A 21,239-nucleotide genomic window follows, 5' to 3' on the forward strand; every position below is an offset into this window, starting at 1 on the left:
GAAGAGACACCAATGCTCCTTATATATGTGTATTTTTCTAAAGTAAAAATGTGAAATTTCAAAGTAAAGAACCGAGCATAAATTGGGGTCCGTATTCAGAATTAGATTTTTAGGTTTAAATTTAGGTATAAAAATTTGAATCTATCTTTATTAGATCAAAAGTTATTGGAAGCGGCTCAGTTTAATTTTATTACACGTTATTATCTACTTATTTTTTGAATCGCTGTCTACAGAGTTATTAAAAATCATAAAAAAAAATTTAACAACGCATTTTAAACAAAAATTTGAAATTTCATAATGAAATTGGATTTGAGTTTTAAATTATATTTTCGAGTTTGAATTTAAATATAAAAATTTGAAATAATTACTATTAAATCAAAAATTATTATTAGCGTCTCCTTCAAACTTTCTTATTTGTTATTATTTACTAATTTTTTGAACCACTGTCGACAATATTACCAAAAACTGTAATTTATTTTTAATTAAGTTATAAACAAAAGTGTGAAATTTCGAAATGAAGAATGGCACGTAAAATTGGATTCTAATTTTAGCTTAAGACTGCGAAATGAAGAATAGCTCATAAAATAATTAATTACTAAATGGTGTTTCGTCAGTGATACATTGTTTTAAAACCCTTGTCTGAAATGAAGCAAAAAAACTACTCACATAATCCATCGCAAATCAATATTTTAGTAAAAGAAAGAACATTTTCAATGATTATTAAAGATTAGGAAGAACGGAGAAAGGATAAAAGCATTTTAAAATTAGTTTATTTGATTACTTGTCCAAGAAATGAATAAACCGATAAACAAGACAATAATATGATAGATTTTTAGTTAATAAAGAAGCTTTAATTACCCTGCATCTTATCCAAATATGCTTTTAAATAAATTTTTAAATTCATTTTTAATGTAATTTTTTACATTTTTTTTTGTAAATAACTTATAAGTTTTGAATTAATATATATATATATATATCTATATCTATATATATATATATATATATATATATCTATATCTATATATATATATATATATATATATATATATATATATATATATATATATCTATATCTATATATATATATATATATATATATATATATATATATATATATATATATATATATATATATATATATATATATATATATCTATATATATATATATATATATATATATATATATATATATATATATATATATCTATATCTATATATATATATATATATATATATATATATCTATATATATATATATATATATATATATATATATATATATATATATATATATATATATATATATATATATATATATATATATATATATATATATATATATATATATATATATATATATATATATATATATATATATATATATATATATATATATATATATATATATATATATGTGTGTGTGTTTTTTCTAAAAGGAGCTGTACAGTAGGCAAATAAATAAATAAGTAAAATGAAAAAATAAAAGAAAGTCGGCGGACCACAATGAATAACTTTTGATCCAATGTTATCGGATCTTCACTTTCCAGAACTCAATTTTAATAATCCGAAGGGGTGACCTCAACATGCTAAAATTAATTAGAACATACGATATTTTTAGTTACGAAATCAGACACAAAGACGTTTTTTTTTTTTTTTTTTTCTATCTGAATAAACATACCTTTTCTCTCTCTCTCGACGAATTCGGCTTTCTCACCCCCAAAATATAGGAGATAGCCGCAAGTTGGGAAGTATTTCGCCGTATCTCGATGAATTTTTTGAGCAAATTGAATAACTTGTGCACACAATTATAATATTGTTTATCCAAAGGCAATTTCATGCAAAAAATAACGTTTAGTAAATATTTATTATTACTTTCTTAATTAACAGTCTAAAAAAATTTTTGAATTTCGCTAAGTATATAATTTATTTATTTAATTTTATTTTTTAGTTAATAAATTAGATAAATTTTGTTATGCATTTCATTCATTTGCAAATTTTAACAACAATTTAGATTTTAATTTATTAAATTCTATTAGTTTTTCTATTGACGAAAAGTTAAGTGCAACAAATACTTAAATTACAATAGTAAGAAATATTTTAAGCTGAAAAAAGAAACATTTAAAATTAATGTATTAAATTATTTTTAAATTAATTCTTAGATTTTTAAAGTAATTCTTATATTTAAATTTATAAACTAAATTCGTGTTTCTTAAGTTTAAAATTTTCATTTTCAATACTCTATAACTGATTTTATTTTTCAGAGTACATTTAACATCGATTTCTCAAATTAGTTATAATTTAAAATAAAAATCATATTCGTCTTAATTAAGTTGAATTAATTAATTAATAAATGATATATTACGCTTATTTAATATTAAAAATGCATTTTTAAATGTCGTAGCTTGTCTATTAAAATAATTTTTTTATATAGTTTGACTATACTTAATATAGATCTTAATTATAAATTGATATTTATTTGGCTTTAACATTAATAGTGATGAAATAAACATTGTTAAGATTATTTATTCAAATCGGCATTTTTAAGTTAAAATGAATTCCATTTTGAGTTTACATGCTCTTTTATAATTAACAATTGAAAAAATTATTCATTTTAGGACGTGTCCACACAAACTCCATTTAACGAATTTGTACTAAAATAACTTTTTTCAAATTAAAAAAAAAAACTATTCAAAAATATGCCGCTAATATGAAAACAAACATATAAATTTTAATAAAGAAATTGCTAGAAAAGATAAAAATGATAAATTCCAAATTTTCTGGGTCAAATTTATAATAATTGTCAAAACTAGCCCTCCACTCTCCTGCCTCTGATAAAAATTAATTCGAAATTAAAAAAACAAATACGTTATTTATTATTTCTATTTATAGTTTAGTTATCAGTCCATAGATGGCACTTGCAGTCTATCACTAAGCAGTTCTGAGATGACAGACGCAGCATGAAGAAGGAAAACAAAACAAAACAAAAATAAAGAGGCAGACGCTTCTTCCAAAATCGGTGAAAGAGATGATCACTCAGTTATTGGTGATGGTATGTGTTGCATCCTTTCACTCGTAGAAGGATGTCCATGGGTTCAAAATATGGGTATTAATGGTCACTGTCCATAGGCGAAAACGATGTACGAAATGACGTTGTTCTATTGTTTATGCCTGTGTTTTGTCCATTTGGTGAGGGGCATGGATATGGGACCGGAGAATTCTATAGCATCGGAAAATAGCTCATCTATGTGGTTCGAAGATCTGATTTCACATGGATTAAATGATAAACAGTATCAAACGTGGATTTTGTCGATCCTTGCATCCTGTGTTGTTGGGCTCTCAGGGATTGTGCCGCTTATTTTTGTTCCTATTGACGCTGGAACCAAAATCAATGAGCAAGGTTTGTTATGATTTTATTTTTAATTTTTGAAATGGTGTTAAATGGTAAAATTTATTTATAAAATACCATTGCATTGACATTGATATTTTTTTGTTAATATTTTGAAAATTGAATGAAATTTTATATTTATTCTTGTTATAGCAGGCGATAAAAATATTCAACTATCGCAAATAACACTCCGTTTAAAGTTACTTTACATTTAGAAAGCATTTTCATCCTAACTTAATGTTTTCAAAAGTGTTTGTAAAAATATAATCGAAATGATGAACTTAACTTATTATACAATTATAATGGCATTTTATTATAGTTAAATGAAGAGAAATCATGCCTTTAATTCAATTTCAAGTGATTTAGTATTTGCAATGTGTTTTAATTACAATTTTATTAAGTGTGAAGAATGTTTTTTGCAATTAAAAATATTTAACTACTGAATGGATTTTTTCTGCAAGGAATAAAAATATTTTTATTATCGTTTGCAAAAAATAATTCATCCAATGAATGATTCAATTAAACTTTTAAAAGACTTTATAATCGCTATACATTTTAAAATTTCAGATTTTAAATTTTTTTACATTTAAGAGAATTATAAATTTATTAATAAATACTTCTTATATTCTGGAAAACTATTTTTAAAATATCTTGTAGTGATTAAATATCGTTTTCTTAAAAATTTATTATTGGCATTTAATTGTTTTTCTTTTGAAAAGTTCTTAAAGTTATAGTCTATTAAGCCTTGATATTAGAAGAGATGTTTTGGTCAAAGATGCATTTATTTGCTTAACATTTGATTTTGTATGTATTAAATGTTAAAAATCATTTTTAAAAATCGTTAAATTTGTTAAAAAAATAATGTTTTAAATTATTAAGACATAATTGTGTATTGTGTAGATGGAGCTGTTAGCGAAAAAAAAAAAAGATTACATCATCTTTTATAAAGAAATTTAAGGTATTTAAGGAAAATATTTTCAATATTTTATAGGGTAATATTGAGTTAATTTGATAAATATACACAAAAAAGTGTTGAATGAAAAAGACATATTAATTTTTAAACATGAAAATTTATGTTCTAATGCATAGAGAATTAATCAACTTCAAACAATTTGATAAAGGTGTTAGAAAAAAAATCCAATAAAACAAAAGTAGTTTTATTAAATTTTTTGAAAAAATTGCAATCTTTTGATATTCAATTATTAATTTTTAAAAAAATATTATTAACTACTAGTAAGAATTGCCTCTTTTTTAATAAGTAAATTACAGACGTAGAATTAATTTTATTTATTTTAAATCATGCTTATTTAAGGACACTAATATTAAATACATTAAAGCTAGTTAAAATATAATTAAAAAAAATTGAAAAAGATTAAGAACTTGGGAATGAAATTGCAAGCACAGAAATTCATTATTGTCTTAGGATAGGAATTAAATGTCGTCGAATGGATACGGAATGTCGTGTCAAGAGCATTCTCAAAATATGTTTTAAATAACTCTTGTTAAATAGAAAATAGATTTTTTTTTCAAAGAGGTTCTTATAATTATAATAATAAAAAGAATCGTAGAATTTGAATTGAGTACAAAATTGAAAGTTTGTTTGATTTTGCGTTTCCTTTATTTTATCAATGAAAGAAAAAGAGAAAAGAAAAATTTTAATTGTTCTTTGACTAAATATTTATGAAACAAGGAGGGGCTCCGCTTACAAATCTTCTTTCTCATTCGCCATTGATTTTTTCACTTTTTTTAATTAGAAAGTCGATATTTTCCGGGAAAACTAAGAACATTTTGTTAGTAATGTATACATATAAATTTTATACTGTCAAAATTTTGTATTTTAAATTTTATATTATTTTTTATAAATATATAAATTAAGAACATTTTGTTAATATGTTATTCATGACGAAATTGAAGATTATCTGGTTGTAATCAATTGTTACTTTAAAGAAATGTATAACTTAGGAATGTAAAATGTGTGATTCAATCAAAACAAAAGAAAATGAGAAATAATTTTTTTCGTGAACGAAAAAAAGATACAATTATAAATATATTTTTTTTATCTCTCTCGAAGCAAGTTTTTTTTTTATTTTTATATTTTTAAAAATTTCAAAATAAAGGCTGAGATTCATATCTAGTAGCATTTAACTTCTCCCTTTTATTTTTCGTTATATTCAACATTTCATTCAATTCCAGCTTATATAATAAAGATCTCGAAAAAGATAAGTAAGTTCTTATACAACAATGGATAAATAGTCATTTTTTAAATAAAGAAATAAGAAAAATCGCTAAAAATCTATTTAATTGACAAGAACTTAAAAATTGAATCATTAAAAAAAAAACTTATGTTAAGTTTATAAATAAATGTAGTCCCTTCAGCACAATTTGAATTTTGTACTTGTATTTCTGCGGAGTGCAGAGCATTCTACAGCGTATTTTTTATGTTGTAGAATAAAAAAATGGCGAATGTGGAACTTGCGTTTTTTCCTTCTTTTAACATAGACCCACTTATCGCTCCGCTCAACAAACCCCTTGGTTGTTCTGTTTATCATTTCTTAAACATTTTTTTCCCTTAAAAGGCAATATTTTTCTAAAAAAAAAGCAAAGAAAATAATAACTTTTTTTTAATAAAATATAAAATTATTGTTATTTCTGTAAGAATATTTCGTTAATAGACTACTCATAACAAGATGAGCGATTGCTTGAATTTGAAGAAGAAGAAAATTCAACCGTTTTAGAAATTTTTTTAAATTTATCTAATAATGCAAAATGTGCAACAACACAATAAGAAACCATGAATAAAAAGTAATTTTACTTATTATTGAATGCTAAATTTTCTTATTTCACTGTACAATCTGAACATTTTTCTACAAACCATCTTAACTTCTACTTTTAAGTCTAATTGTCTAAGTCTTAAGTCTATTATTGTTAAGTTAAACACTTAAAACAGAAGCGGCAGTGGCTCTTACAATTTTTTAATCAAGAGGCAATATCCTTTCATTCATGTATAATACCAATATTCTATGATGATAATCGGGAGTGGTGGTGGAAAAGAATCTTTTGGGACTAGGGAAAAAATATTTTTTTTTAGTTTTTATAATCAATTCTCTTTTGAAAATATATCAGAATGATAGTTCATTCCATAAAATTAATTGAAGAAGAATTAAGAAAGAATAAGAGGAATAAGAAACCTAGAGGAATAAGAACCTGTTTTGTCTTATGAAAAAAAAAAATTAGGAAAAAAAAATCCATAGACGAGCCCAAGAAAAGGAGGAAAACAACTCATCACGTTTTCCATTGATTTCGGTTCGTTATGTCTCCATAAAACTCAACTCTTATGGTTATTTAGTAATTCTTTATTGTTGCGCATTTTATTTATTAGTTATACAGTCAATTTCAAAACAAAGTAATGCCAATGCAATAAACTTGTTTGGGTAAAAGTTTTGTGTCAGTGATGGAATAGGGTTAAGGGAGTAAATTTGAAACACTATACTCATATTCGAAATTTGTCTCCGACCTCAACGCAGTCAGACATTATAATCGTACAAGTTCATGACGAAATTCATGAATATGCATCACTATCTTCATAATTAGAAATTTGTCTCCGACTTCAACGTAGTCAGACATTATAATCGTACAAGTTCATGACGAAATTCATGAATATGCATCACTATCTTCATAATTCAAAATTTGTCTCGGACCTCAACGCAGTCAGACATTATAATCGTACAAGTTCATGACGAAATTCATGAATATGCATCACTATCTTCATAATTCAAAATTTGTCTCGGACCTCTACGTAGTCAGACATTATGATTGTAAAAATTCATGAATATGCATCACTGTCTTCATAGTATGAATTCCGCACTCGCCTCGTACCGACCACGGTGCTGACCTAAAATATCCTCATTGGTAGATGGATCGTGGGTGAGAGTCCTCTTGCCGTCGGGGTAACCACGGAAGGTTTTCATGTTTTTCTCTCTATGCAACACAAATGCGGGTAAGTTCCATCGAAGAAAGTGCCCCACGAAGGCAAATTTCCTCCAATACTTGATCTAGCTGTTCCCCTGTCTTCTGGATTGGTTTCAAAATTAGAAGGCTACGGAGTTGAACTTTGGTAGTCGTAAATCTGAAATCGGGTCGGCTGTTCAACTACGGTTATAAAATAAGATAAAATTAAGGAACCATATCATTATAATTTTTTTGCCAAAAAGAATACGCCAGCATCATTTTTAGACCATTGCGTTAAATACCTAGAGGAATGATATAGGATATATTAACGAACAAACAATATTTGTATTTGAAGTATAGCCCCTATTAAAAAAAAAAAAAAAAAAAAAAAAAAACAGTTATATTTTAATGTTTTGGCTTAAATCTTGGTGGGAATTTTTTTTATGTACATAAGTCAGACATTGAATAAAAGTATGTTCCGAGTATAATGATTAAAAAATTGTATAAAAAAGACGATTGAATCCATCGTCGATTTTATCTCGTTTTAAGATACTAGTTTCGAGTGCCTGTCCTCGCCGAGTGTATTTTATTTAATCGAAAATAAGAGGACAAAGATTGAAAATCGTTTGCTCTGATGGGAATGCCCTTCGATATTTGATTATAATCGTGAATGTTTATTCTCCTTAAATAGAATAATCGATTTCATAATGAAATGGAAAATTTGACAGAATTAATAGAACCATTATGAAAAGAATGAAAGTTTAGACAGAGAATGGAGAGTTGATTTAGTAGTAGGCAGCGTTTTTCAAAACTCTTACGTCAAATAAATTTAAATAATAATAATAATTATTATTATAATAATTAATATAGTTCAAACTCGCTGTTTACATGCTTAAAATTTGAAGCAGAGTTGTAACTTTTAACTTTTTATATATTGCGGAAAAGAATTGTACGGACAAAGGGCAAATAGCTTTGTTGTTGTCGTCTTAGGCCATTAAGGCTAGGGGTGATATTGTTCTTGTTTTTCCACTGGCGCCATCTATAGTCAAGAATTCGACTTCTGTCACGCCCTTTTATAGGGTGGGCCCATTCATTCATCTACAGATCGTAATTTTGACCTGAACCAGAGAACGATCAGTTTCCAAATCAGTACACCCAGAGGTATAATTTGTTATGAGAACATGAAGAATTCCACGATCCATATACCAGTGAGTTTATTTTACGTCAGCACTTTTGCTTGCTGGTACAGAATTCATACCAATCAGCCACCGATGGGATTCAAACCTGTTCTCCTTATTGGTAGGCGAACGCTTCAAGCCGTTGAACAGCAGACCCAAATTTAACTTAACGACTACCAATTTTCAACTACGTAGCTTTGTAATTTTGAACCCAATCCAGAAGCCAAGGGAACTCCTGGATCAAGTATTGGCAGAAATTTGCCTTCATGGAGAACTTTTTGATGGAACTAATCCGCATTTGCGTTACATGGAGAGGAAAACCACGCAAACATCCCACGATTACCCTGACGGCAAGGGAACTCTAACCCATGATCCATCTACCACTGAGGATATTTTCAGGGGTCTTTCTGGGTTCTTCTGAGAGGAACCTATTTTGTGAAAATTTAGACATAATTTGAGAAAAATAAAAATTATATTAAAAAATCAACAGAAAAATATAGATTTAATCAAAATGTATGATGTCATTATTCTTAATACCCCTCGCCCCTTGTCTGTCACATTTAAGAAGCCCCTTCCTCTCTTCTGGATGCCCCGTTATTTATAAAAATTTAATAAAAATGTTTAAAAATGAATTCAACACTCACTCTCTTCTTACTCATAACTCCTGTGATGGTTGAGTTTTGTCGATGGGGAATAGATCATTTAAAAAAAAATGCGAAAGGTATAAAAAAAGAAATGGGGAAAAGGTATAAGCATACAAAAAGTGGTAACATAATCGTTGCCCTTGTGACGTCAGTCCCAGTTGATTCTCTCAAAATATTAGTATACGAATTAAGTCTGTTATGTTCTGTTACAAATTCTGGCACTTTTTTTTATTTACATTTCAAAATATTTAAAAATTATTAATAAAACGTAATGATACAGATTTAATATTCATTATACGGGAATTATGCAGAATTATTAATAATTATTTTCTGCTGCACCAGAAACATTGCTGGTAAATAAAAAAAAAATTTTTTTTATAAAGCTCACATAATATTGTAAGTTGTGGGAATCTAAAAGAAAACGAACGTTTTCCATCTGTACGATTTATCGAGTTGATTCAACAAAATGTAATTTCCCCTCTCTCTCTTCTGGAGATGTTATCGGCAGATTATTTGGGTATAATATTGGTGAGCTTTTGGCCATGTTTCGCTGATTGTCTTGAGCTGATTAAGATCCTAACCAAATAAATAAAGAGCCCTATTTCTTAGCTCCGATTTAATCGGGGGGAAAGGGCTCAGTTGAGGGGGCTACTTTTGACACAAACTGTTCCAATAAAACTTGACTAACCTTTTAGATAAAAGAAAAGAAGAAAAGTTGATTCGATAAGATAAAAACTAATTTTTCTCTTTCGATGGACCATTTCTTTTTCTTCTTGGTCAACACCGGTGACTAACTTATAAGCTGCTACATACATAAGTTTTTAATTCTTTTCTGCTTATAAGCTGTTGAGTAGTTTTCTGACAAGCTACTGGAAGAAAATATTTCTTATTTTTTTGAATCGTAACTTTTAAACAAACTTAAAGAACAACAGGATCGACTGTTTTATCACTGAAATCTGATTAAAAACTTTCGAATCAATATAAATAATTATTCCAATGTGAGTTTCTGTCAAATAGTAGCAATGGTTAAAGAACAACAGTTTCGACTTTCCTATCATTAAATTGTGATTAAAAACTTTCGAAACAAAAATATATATACAATTGTTTCAACGTTATTTTTTGTCAGTTATTAGTAATAGTTAAGGAACAACAGCTTCGACTTTTATATCATTAAAAATCTGATTACAAAATTTCGAACCAATTTAAATAGTTGTCCCAAAATTTCTGTCAAATAGTAGCAATAGTTAAAGAAATTTTGTTCTTTAACTATTCTACAATGTCAACTATTTTATCATTAAAATCTGATTTAAACTTTCGAACCAATATAAATAATTGTACTATCATTATTCTCTGTCAAGTAATGGTTAAAGAACAACAGCTTCGACTTTCATATCATTAAATTCTGATTAAAAACTTTGGAAGCGATATAAATAATTGTTCCAACGTTATTTTCTGTCAAATAGTAGCAATGGTTAAAGAACAACAGCTTCAACTATTATATCATTAAAGTCTGATAAGCCAATATAAAGAATATGTTATGGCCCCAACCACTAAAGTTTATAATTTTGTATACAAAAATTAAGTGTACATAAATTGAATGAAATATTTATAAATCATAAGTTTCACAGTATGTATAGGTTGCATATTTTTAAAACTTCATTTTAAAAACGAGTGTTAGAATACATAGTTAGACTAAAATTCACAATTATTCAATGAGCTAGCGAAGCGAGCAAGAATTGCGGAGCAATCTGAAAGGAACTGCGAAAGTAGTTTCAAGAAAGTAATCTAGAAATCAAGAAAGTAGTTTAGTTTTAAAAACGAGTGTTAGAATACATAGTTAGACTAAAATTCACAATTATTCAATAAGCTAGCGAAGCGAGCAAGAATTGCGGAGCAATCTGAAAGGAACTGCGAAAGTAGTTTCAAGGGTTGGAGAACGCAGCGAGCAGGGAGTGGGCCTTCTAGTTGCATTTCTTAATTGCAACCATTGTTGTCGTGATTCTCTTCCCATTAGAAACAGCTGTAACCCATATTTATTTTCAGTCCAATGGCAGTTCCTTATTTTTCGGCCAATTTTTTTTATTTTATTATTTTTTTTGTTCATATGTATTGATTTGACTACTTTAAAAATTCCAGTCATTACACAAGTTTCACAAAATATTAAGACAGAACGTTTTAATTTTTCAAAGTATGTCATGAACTATCTTTAAACTCAACTGCCAAAAACGTTATTTTCTAAAATTCTGTTTTATTAAACTAATTTAAAAATCCAGCCCTTTCCAAATGTCGCCAGCATTTTGCGATACACCAAGCTAATTGAAAAAGTCTTCTGTTTTTCTCTAATCCGGCTGATAATAATTTTAATTTTTTACTACGATAAACCTAAATGTCTTTCGGCTATTTAAAAAAATGTACGGAGAAGTACTCTGACTCAATTTGCTTAGGCTTATTGCAATAAAAGCTATTTACAGCAAGCCTTCACTACTTTGGGCTTATTGTAAACTGCCTGAAATGAACCATGCTAATTGAGTAATAAATGATGCATTTTTTAATGAAGTTAGTGAGCTTACTCTGATAAACTTCAAAAGTGCCAGGCTAATTAGAAAATACTTTTTCCAATTGGCCTGAAAGTATGTGGATTTGTCACAATACAATACGTCTAAAAATGCCAGGCTAATTAGAAAATACTTTTTCTAATTGCCTAAAAGTATGTGGATTTGTCACAATACAATTTGTATAAAAATGCCCCGCCAATGAGAAAATACTTTTTCCAATTGGCCTAAAAATATGTGGATTTGTCACAATACAATACGTCTAAAAGTGCCAGGCTAATTAGAAAATACTTTTTCTAATTGGCCTAAAAGTATGTGGATTTGTTACAAGACAATACGTCTGAAAGTGCCCCGACATGAACAACTTTTCCGAATTATGTGGACCCACTGTGATAAGTCCAGAAACTGCCAGACTGGGCGAAATTTCAAATTAGGCCCTGCGCACTGAAAAATGGCGTCGGCGATTAGTTAAGAATCGATTATTCAATGAGCTTACGACATATTGCTTCTTTTGATAATGCATATTATTTATATATAAGTTGGTGTTCGTGCAGCGTTCGGGTCATCTGACCATGTGCATCTTAAAAGGTGAAATCTAGCGAGATAAATGTGACAACAATCGTCTAGACTTCCGCCTATTTGTGTGGTGTAGGGTGGACCGGGGAATTGTAAATAATAATTCTTTTCTTGATCTTTTCGTGCTACTTTTTCCTTCTTATCTTCTGATGGATGAGGTTTGTTGATCTATTACTGAATTTTGGATGGGAGGCAAAGGGTATAGGGGACGTTGAACTTTTATCGTACACTATCTGCTATCTTTATTCATATATTTACAAATTTTGTGATCTTTCAAGTTAAAAAACACATTTAAAAGAAGAAAAAAATACAATAGTAGAGGAATATGTAGGCTTTTTGTAAAAGACCCTGTTTGTGTGAATTTATAAAAAAAAATTTCTTTTAATTTTGTAAATTTGAAATTAACGTTGAATTGGGTTAAAAAGAAACTCAATTTAATTCTGATTTCAATTTAACGTTGGGTTCAAACGAACCCAAATTAAATCTGGACCATGATTTAAATTCGTGTTTTTTGCAAGTATTTTTAAAAATCACAACGTTTTGGAATAAAAAGCTTAAAATCATAACTTTTAAAAATTATAATAAATAAAGGAATATGTAAAATGATTTTTATTTTATTTAAATAAGTAATATTCAATTTCGACGAGACAAAATTGTTTCTACCCCCCATATTAGCTCATCTTGATGCTCTGGAATATTGTTTTACTTATATTAATGTTGATTCCCTTGTAAACGACATTATTTCCTCACCACCTCTTCATAGCACGTGGAAATGCATTTTATCCTGATTCGCCTCTTTCGGCTTTCTTTTTGTCTCTCTCTCAGCTACTGTGGTTTTTCTAGTTTTGTTTCTCATCTTTATTTTTCCTTTTTTCGTTAGCAACTTTACGTTTTATATTTCAAATCAATCTGTTTCTTCTTATTCACGTCTGGCAAGTCTTGAAAATGGGCTTCCATTTTTGAAGAGCTTCAAGCATGTCGAAATAACCCTCTTTTACTAGTAAGATTGAGTCCTAGAACGTTAAGATCCAATCATTAGATCAAAAGTTATTTAGGGTGGTCCGTTTATTTTCTTTGCCCACTGTATATGTAAAACGGAGTACTTTCTCTATACAACTCTTACAACTTCTGAAATATTCCTCCAATTGACTTGTGTATTCTCATTCGATTTTACGTAAAAAAAATGCCTCACTTGTTTGGTAGACTTACAAAATTGTACTTTTTTTTGTTCATGAAACCATTATAACTTCTTAACTATTTATCCGATTGTCTCGTCATTGATTTCATTTGATTCAGCGTTAAAAACTACATAAAAAACTATGCATTACGCAATGCATCACTTGTTTGTATAAATTATATACAATTCTCCCCCAAAGCACCCCCATTTCCCCTCTAAAAAGAGCGAAGCGTGCTTGGGAGAGTTGGGTAGTTTAGTTGGGTAAAAACTACATAAAAAACTATGCATTACGCAATGCATCACTTGTTTGTATAAATTATATACAGCAGTCAGTGCAAGAAAATCGTGAGTATTAATTTTTCTGAACCCATTTTTTGTTGTTGCTATAATTACTTAACTATGATGACAATGCTAGTTAAATTCGTTTACTAGCCATCGCAAGTAGAATTTATAGTAGCTTTATCGACAATTGAAAATCATGAATCAAATTTTTGACCCCTTTCCAACTAGTTAAAATATTAAAATTTTAATTAAGCTCTGTGCTGAATAAATATAACAGTTTTAATAGTTTCTTGACAACTACAAGCAGAGTTAGGACAAGCGCAGCGACCCCTTTCAGACAAAATAGAGTGCTCAAATTTCACCTTATCGTCAATTAAAATTTCAACTGCTTTGAAAAATTTTAAAGAAGAAAATAATAAAATAAAATATTTTGAAAAGTTAAGTTCCGACCTATAACTGAAAATGTAAGGGGTGCATGCTTTCGTATTCAACTTCTGTTGCCATCAAAACTCTTCTCCCCCAAGTTTTGCAGAAGTAATGTGTTCTTTAAAGTTCTAAAGAAAATATATCATAAAAAAAAATAGAAATTTAATGTATAGTTGATGTTTTTAAATTTTATTTTATTATTTCTTTAATAAGAAAAAATATTTTCAGTGACACACGGAGAGAATTATCCGCAATTTAAAATGAAGAACAAGAAAATCAATAAAACGATGGCATAAATTAACTTCTCATATCGCAAAACGCATCCTCCAAACAAGGTTAAGAGGCCATAAAAACGTTGGTTTGGTGATTTAAGCAGATAAAACATCTGGCCGTAACCTTGTAATCAATTCTAACGATTCCATCGAAAACATCACTTAACTTCATTAGCTCACGTCATATTAACCAGTTAACATTGGCTGAATGGTTCATTCCAATACCTTTCATTTACTCTCTAAACGTAAAAATTGAAGAAAAAAAATAGCGGATCTTGTTTTGGGGAACAATATTTTCCTGCATACTTCTAAATGAGTTGCAAACAAATGTGTTTTTGTTTGTTTAGAATTAAGAGCATATTTGTTATCTCTCTACTTAATTGATGAATATATAAACTTCAACTTGTTTTTCCTGCGATTCTTATTTCTACTGGCGCTAGAACAATTGTTTAAGAAATTTGTAGTCTTTTTGGGTAAAAGGAATTAAAAAGAAACGTTATAGCATCATTTGCAGTTTTTGTGTTGTAACTATCATGCATGAAAAATATTTTCTGCTATAGGGTAAACTAACCAGTGAAAGAACAATTAAGCTTCGCTTGCCTTTAAAAAATCATATTAATTTCAAAATTCGTAATTTTAGTTAAATGACATTGTCATCATATTTGCTACTAATTGCAAATTATGTAAAAAAATTGTAGAGAACTTACATAATATTGTTTTAAAGTTTAGGAAGTTCAAATAACAAGTAGTAAGAAGACCAAGTGAGGGAACAGCTCTTACCAGTGTAGGAACACCCAGTAAAGGAACACTTAATGTTGGTTATTTTTAATGCTCTTTATGAATTTATATGCCATACAAATATCTAAAAACAAGCCTATTCTTGAAATTATAACATACAAATACTTAGAAAATGTTAACTTTTTTTTGTAATCGTGAATTGAAAAGTGAAGATATTAACGCATACTGTTCATTCACTGGAAAAACTATGCCCAGTAAAGGGACATGCCTGTTCCTTCACTGGTTAGAAGTTGTTTTCTGTATTTTTCACATACTTTTGATGCAAAACATCACTAAAGGTACAAGAAAATTAAAGTTTTTCTTTCATTTTCATTAACTTAGAAAAAACACAGTAAAGGAACCTTTGTTCCTTCACTGGTATTTCATCGTTTGGTGATCCAGTGAATAAACACCCCCTTCTCTCAGTACTTGATTATGCTATGATGCTTTAAAAAAATAAAACGTAACTTCATTAACTATATTTTGAATTCTAATTTTCACAGTGAGAAAAATAAAACTATTGCGTGCAATTAATTCCACTTCAAACATATAAATACAAACACTCACCTTATAATCTTTTCAAGGAAACAAGGTGTTGAAGAGATAATAACAAATTTAAAATTTTTTCCAGAGAAGTCTATGTGACCAGGTAATCCAAAACATTGCTAGATGACTTCCTATTGTTTGGCAGTAAGCTATTGTTACTAATCAATCTAAAGAAAAACTTTCAAATTCTTATTTTTAATCAATATATATGAAATGTTCCTTCTCTGGTTGGTTTACCCTATAACAATGTTTCATGCTTGTGACTAAGTTTTGTTTATTTTGTTTGTTAAGCTTGTGATCAAATTTTGCTTGTGACTTCCAAAACCCCTAATTTGTCAAACTTTATTGAGTGTCAACTCAAAATCTGAAATTTATTAAAATAGTGGAATGAAAATTAGTTATGCTCCATGCAGTTGTTTTAAAGAATCCTAGGAATTTATCCTAAATTATTTTATCCGAAATTGGGGGGGGGATTGCATAGATTATCCTAAATTTTTCTTTTATCTTAGATATTTAAAAAGATATCGAAAGTTACTAAGATTAGACAAATTGCACTTTAAAAAATTATTGTCAAAACTACCAAAATATGATAAAATTTGACTTGTTTTTAGCTCTATGGGAACGGTAATTTTTCTGGAAGCGCTCTACTAATGATTTTGGTAAAATTAACATTAAATATAGTTTTATAATACGTGATAAATTTCGGTGAAATTTGTTACTAAAATGTAATATGGTATAATTTGTTGTATGGTATAATAAGAGTTTCAGGTAAACTGTTAACATCTCAACGGAAAAATTACCAAATGAATGGTTTAATTACCGTATATTTTGGTTTTATTCACAAAAATTATAATATACTTTTTTACCATAAATGCCATTGCCATACAGTGCGGTAATTTTACCAGAATTTCTTTCTCCGTTTGGAGATGCTCTTTTGCAATATTACAACCGTTTACTTATAGGGGAATTATATGCAGTCTTTACCTTTCTTGAATAGCATTGAAACCTTGCTCAAAGAGAAAAACAATACTCTCTAACTTTTTTGAGAAGCATTGAAACCTTACTCAAAGAGAGGAATAATACTCTTTATCTTTATAGAGAAACATTAAAACCATACTGAAAGAGATGAATAATATTATTTAACTTTTTTGAGGAGCATTGAAACCTAACTCAAAGAGAGGAATAATATCATTTATCTTTTTTTAAAAGCATTGAAACCTTGCTCAAAGAGAGGAATAATACCATTTATCTTTTCTGAAAAGAATTCAAATCTTGCTTTAAGAAAAGAAGAATTTCTTTTATTTTTTTAGGAACAATATAACCTTTTCCTAAAGGCCCATTCCATAGTGACGTGTGTGACATTCGGAGTCACTTTACAATGCTTTACAATAAAAATACCCTCTCCTAAAATTGATGGGAAAAGCTTGTTAATATGGTTTTGTTATGCATGAGTGACAGGACATTTTAGTGTAAAAAGCATTTAGTTTTAGTTTTTGCTTTAAATAGAAAACGACTTTAAAGTCATGTGACGTGTGTGACGATTTTGTAAGGAAAATTTTCAGGTTGATCTGCAAATTAAATTTTTTCTGTGATTTATATTCATATATAATATTTATTTTAATTTAAATGGGTAATAGATACTTCATATAATTTCTATCAATCACTGTTTTATTATTTCAAGTCATGCATATTTATTTAAAAAATAAAAATGCTTGTGACGTGTGTGACTTCAATTGTGACGTGTGTGACACTTGCAAATAGTTATAAAATTATTTATTATGAAACTTAGGCAATAGGAAAAACTTACAAATTAATTGAGTAAAATAGGTAAAATAAGGTTTAGCAGCATATTTTTAAATAAGAATATTGTAATTTATAGTTTCTCAAAGTAAAATTGTCCACGTGAAGTAGCTGGAATTGGAGGATCAAGTTTTCCAATTACATTGCCAAATGTATAGTGGGCAATGTCAGGGTTTCTTGGCCATTTCCAGTACTTTCCAGATCTAATCATACAAGAGACTTCAATTTCTTCTGTTTTTACAGTTTTCACTTCACCAGGATACTTTTCTGCGTCATAAGTCACAAGCACCCAATCTCCTTCATTGTAGGTTTCACATTCATTACTTCGTGCTGACTTAAGAAGTTTAATATTTCCTTCAGAGGAACATTCAATTACATGGACCTGTTTGATGCCTGTTACTTGAAGTACTTCTTCATTCCATAGTGACATTGAAATTGACTTTTCAGTAATTTCTGCTTGTGATATATAAAATACCTGAGTCTTTGGCATTAGTTCTGCAGCAACGTTAGCAAAATCTTGTGCACTCTGAACTACAATTGCTTTATCACAGCAACTCATAACCCGCTGCCGAACTAGAGATTTAGCAGAGCCACCAATTCCATCCACTATTCCTTTTCCATGTGAAGTGGCAAAATACTTCCATCGGAAAGGTCTAGAGTATTTAGCAGAGAGCACTTTTAGTAATTTTACCATAAAGCGATTCTTAAATTCGCTTGATGGCCCATCACTCCATATAACATCCACTTCCGGTTGAATTGAATCTTTTCTTTTCTCTAACTTTTCATACAAGTGGAGCAAGAAGCATGATATGGTATCTTTGTCCTTATTAAGTGTATCTGAACATATTAAGTATGTTTGACATTTACTATCATAGATGACTGCTGCTGTGAACAGTGTAACACTTGCTCTGCTCCACAATGCGGATTGTACTTCATGCTGATATTCTGCTGAATATGACATGGCAAAATCTATCTGCAAGACTCGTTTCCTTTTATCTTTTTCATCAGCTTGAAATTCACTTGCTTGAATTCTCTTAATATTTGTATGGTCTCGCATTTTACCAAAATCTTCCAATACTAAATCAATTAGCTGTTCTACACAGCCCTCTTCCAGTACTTTCTTTAGAACTGTCCTCTCTTCACATTTCTGTGTTTTCCAATTATACCACTGTACAGGTTTTTCCCTGTCAGATAGAACTTGTTCTGGAAACTTTCTGCCATCTTTGCACTCATTGCACTGGCCTTGCCAACAAAGTGAATTTTGTTCTGTATCACACAAGATACTTTGCCACCATTCGTTGCTGTAATTGATTTTCAAAGCCTTTAACTTAAGAATAAAGTTTTCATGAATCTTGCACTTACATTGATCTGCAGGTGTTTCATGCAAAAGCAAAACGTTTGGCGGTCTTAGGAAGCAGAACTTCGAAAATCCGACTTCCAGGTTATCTTTCTCCATTTTAAATAAACTGTAGGCTTCTCTCAAATACATTGTTAAGTAATACTTCCTCAGCTTAACTTTCCTACCACTATTATATACAGTAATCTCATCATTCATTCCAGGCATAGTATACACAACATCACTACGAAAGTAAAAATTTTTAATTTGATTTACAGTTTCTTCTGCTAAGCTGTTGCCATGAAGTTGTGTTTCGAATTTATTGATTACTTTTAGTCCAACATATTTAGCAAGTCCATGTACAACTGCTTCACGCTTTCTGGGAGAAAAAGGAAGTGCTCTCACAGTTTTTTTAATAGCTTTTCCAAGTGCTTGAGGTTTTCTATAAGGAGATTTAGAAATGCTAATTTCTGTAGAATCATCATTTTTTACAACATCATCTTCATTCTTTTTAGCTCTACTTTTCCTCTTACGCATTGCTGCATTAAGCTTATGTGCTTTTTTTTGCTGTGCATTCATACCCTGTATCCTATTTTTTCTGATTGCTTCAATTCTTTTATTTTCTTTTGTCTGGTATTCAGGATCACTTGCTTTCTTTTTAGCTCTGGATTTTCTTTTTCTTTCTGCTGCTGACATTGGTTTCTTTTCATCCATGATTTTAAAACTCTCAAATTTAATCCAATTTCTTTAAAAGAATAAACTTTTAAAATATTTAATCAAAATCTTTAATTTGTATGTAGCTGGAGAATAATTTAAACATGTGCTCAGGTAAAATTAGAATTTCTAGTGAGTGTTCTAGTTAGTGTTGCCAGTTTTAAATTCATAATTTTCTGTTGCCAATTTTAAATTCATAATTTATATCCATTATTTATAAACATAATTTTGTGCAGCCATTTTCACAAATACTTTTTTAAAAGACAAAACTTTAAAAAATGTGAATGCAATAACTTTAAAGTAATTGCGAAATAGCTACTAGAAGTTGAGTGAGGGTGTTGCCATTTTTAAAAATAGTTGCCAAATGATGTAGGTTTATTAAATTTTAAAACTATTTTTCAGTATTCTCTGTTTTATATAAAATAATGTATTCTTGTAAGCTTTTTAAATTGAAAATCACACACACCACAATTTTCACACACGTCACAATGTGACGTGTGTGACATTTTAAAATTTAATTTTAAAGTGTAAAATATGTAACAAAATTAAAAGTCCTGATAGATTTAGCCATCTTGATGCACACTAATTTATAAACTAAGTTTTTTAGTTAATACTCACACACATTAATGTTTTATATTAACTTTTTAAAGTGAATGTGACGTGTGTGACTATCAAAAAGTGTTTTTCTTTTCCCACTGGTAAACATATTTAAAAAACTTTTTTTAATTAAATAGACCATGTGTTTTACCTTTGAAACATTCCATAACATTATTTTTTAACTCCAGTTTTAATCATTTTAATATATTTATCATCTTAAAGTAAAAAAAATGGTGACTGTTCAAATCATATTAGAAATCGTAAAACAAATAGTGTAATAAAATAGTAAATTTTAGTGTATTAATAAATTTTTTTGATCCAAATCATTAGCAAATTTGAAAAATTCAACTTTTTTTACATTAGAATGAGCCATTATTTTTATCAATTTGTTAGTTTGAAATTTTACCCCCTTGGTATAGCAAATCATGGAATGGGCCTAAAGTGGAATTGTCTAGAATACCAATGGAATCCTTTATTGTGTTAATAACATATTAATAATTATTGTATTACAATTGTACTGCTGTACGATTTTAATATTTGTATCCATTACTTTTAACTTTATTTCCGGAACAACTTTTGCGGAGATAGTCATTAAAAAGGTATAAAAGAATGAAAAAAGATATTATTTATTGACAAGTGCTCTTTAAATCACTTGTAAATAGAAATGAATGCTATGAGACAAGACACGTGTATTTGTCTTTAGCGTTTGATGAATAAATTAGATTATTTTTTTATGTTGTTTGGTTTTCATCCAGGTATGTAATAAACGCTCCATCGAATGTTCGATCATCAAAGTAAACTGACGTCAAAATTCCGTAAATAGGGGCAGTTTATCTCTTTTCTCAAAACTTAGCTTGTAGCAATTTAATATGATGTAATATTTCTTTTATTACATGGCATTCAACTGTTATTTAAGTTTTGTTGCAGATTGAAGTATTAGTACACGTAACCTTTATTTTAAAACTTTGCCTTTTATATTTGTGTGCAAAATATGGTGATATTACGCAAAATCTACACAAAAAAAAATT

The 21,239-nt window shown here is 28.6% G+C and overlaps 1 protein-coding gene across 1 annotated transcript in view; it reads left to right on the plus strand.

The window, feature by feature from the left end:
* Positions 1 to 2,905: 2,905 nt before the first annotated feature.
* The window catches only part of Zip99C (Zinc transporter Zip99C), a 57,526-nt gene continuing 39,192 nt past the window's right edge, over positions 2,906 to 21,239 (plus strand). The window contains exon 1 of the mRNA XM_016055961.4: positions 2,906 to 3,398. Within this exon, the coding sequence (XP_015911447.1) occupies positions 3,137 to 3,398 (262 nt within the window). The 5' untranslated portion in view covers positions 2,906 to 3,136. The remainder of the gene's footprint in view (positions 3,399 to 21,239) is intronic.

Source organism: Parasteatoda tepidariorum, chromosome 2, assembly GCF_982258835.1.
Source record: "Parasteatoda tepidariorum strain Cologne lab strain chromosome 2, Ptep-v5.0, whole genome shotgun sequence".
NCBI classification, from domain to species: Eukaryota; Metazoa; Arthropoda; class Arachnida; order Araneae; family Theridiidae; genus Parasteatoda; species Parasteatoda tepidariorum.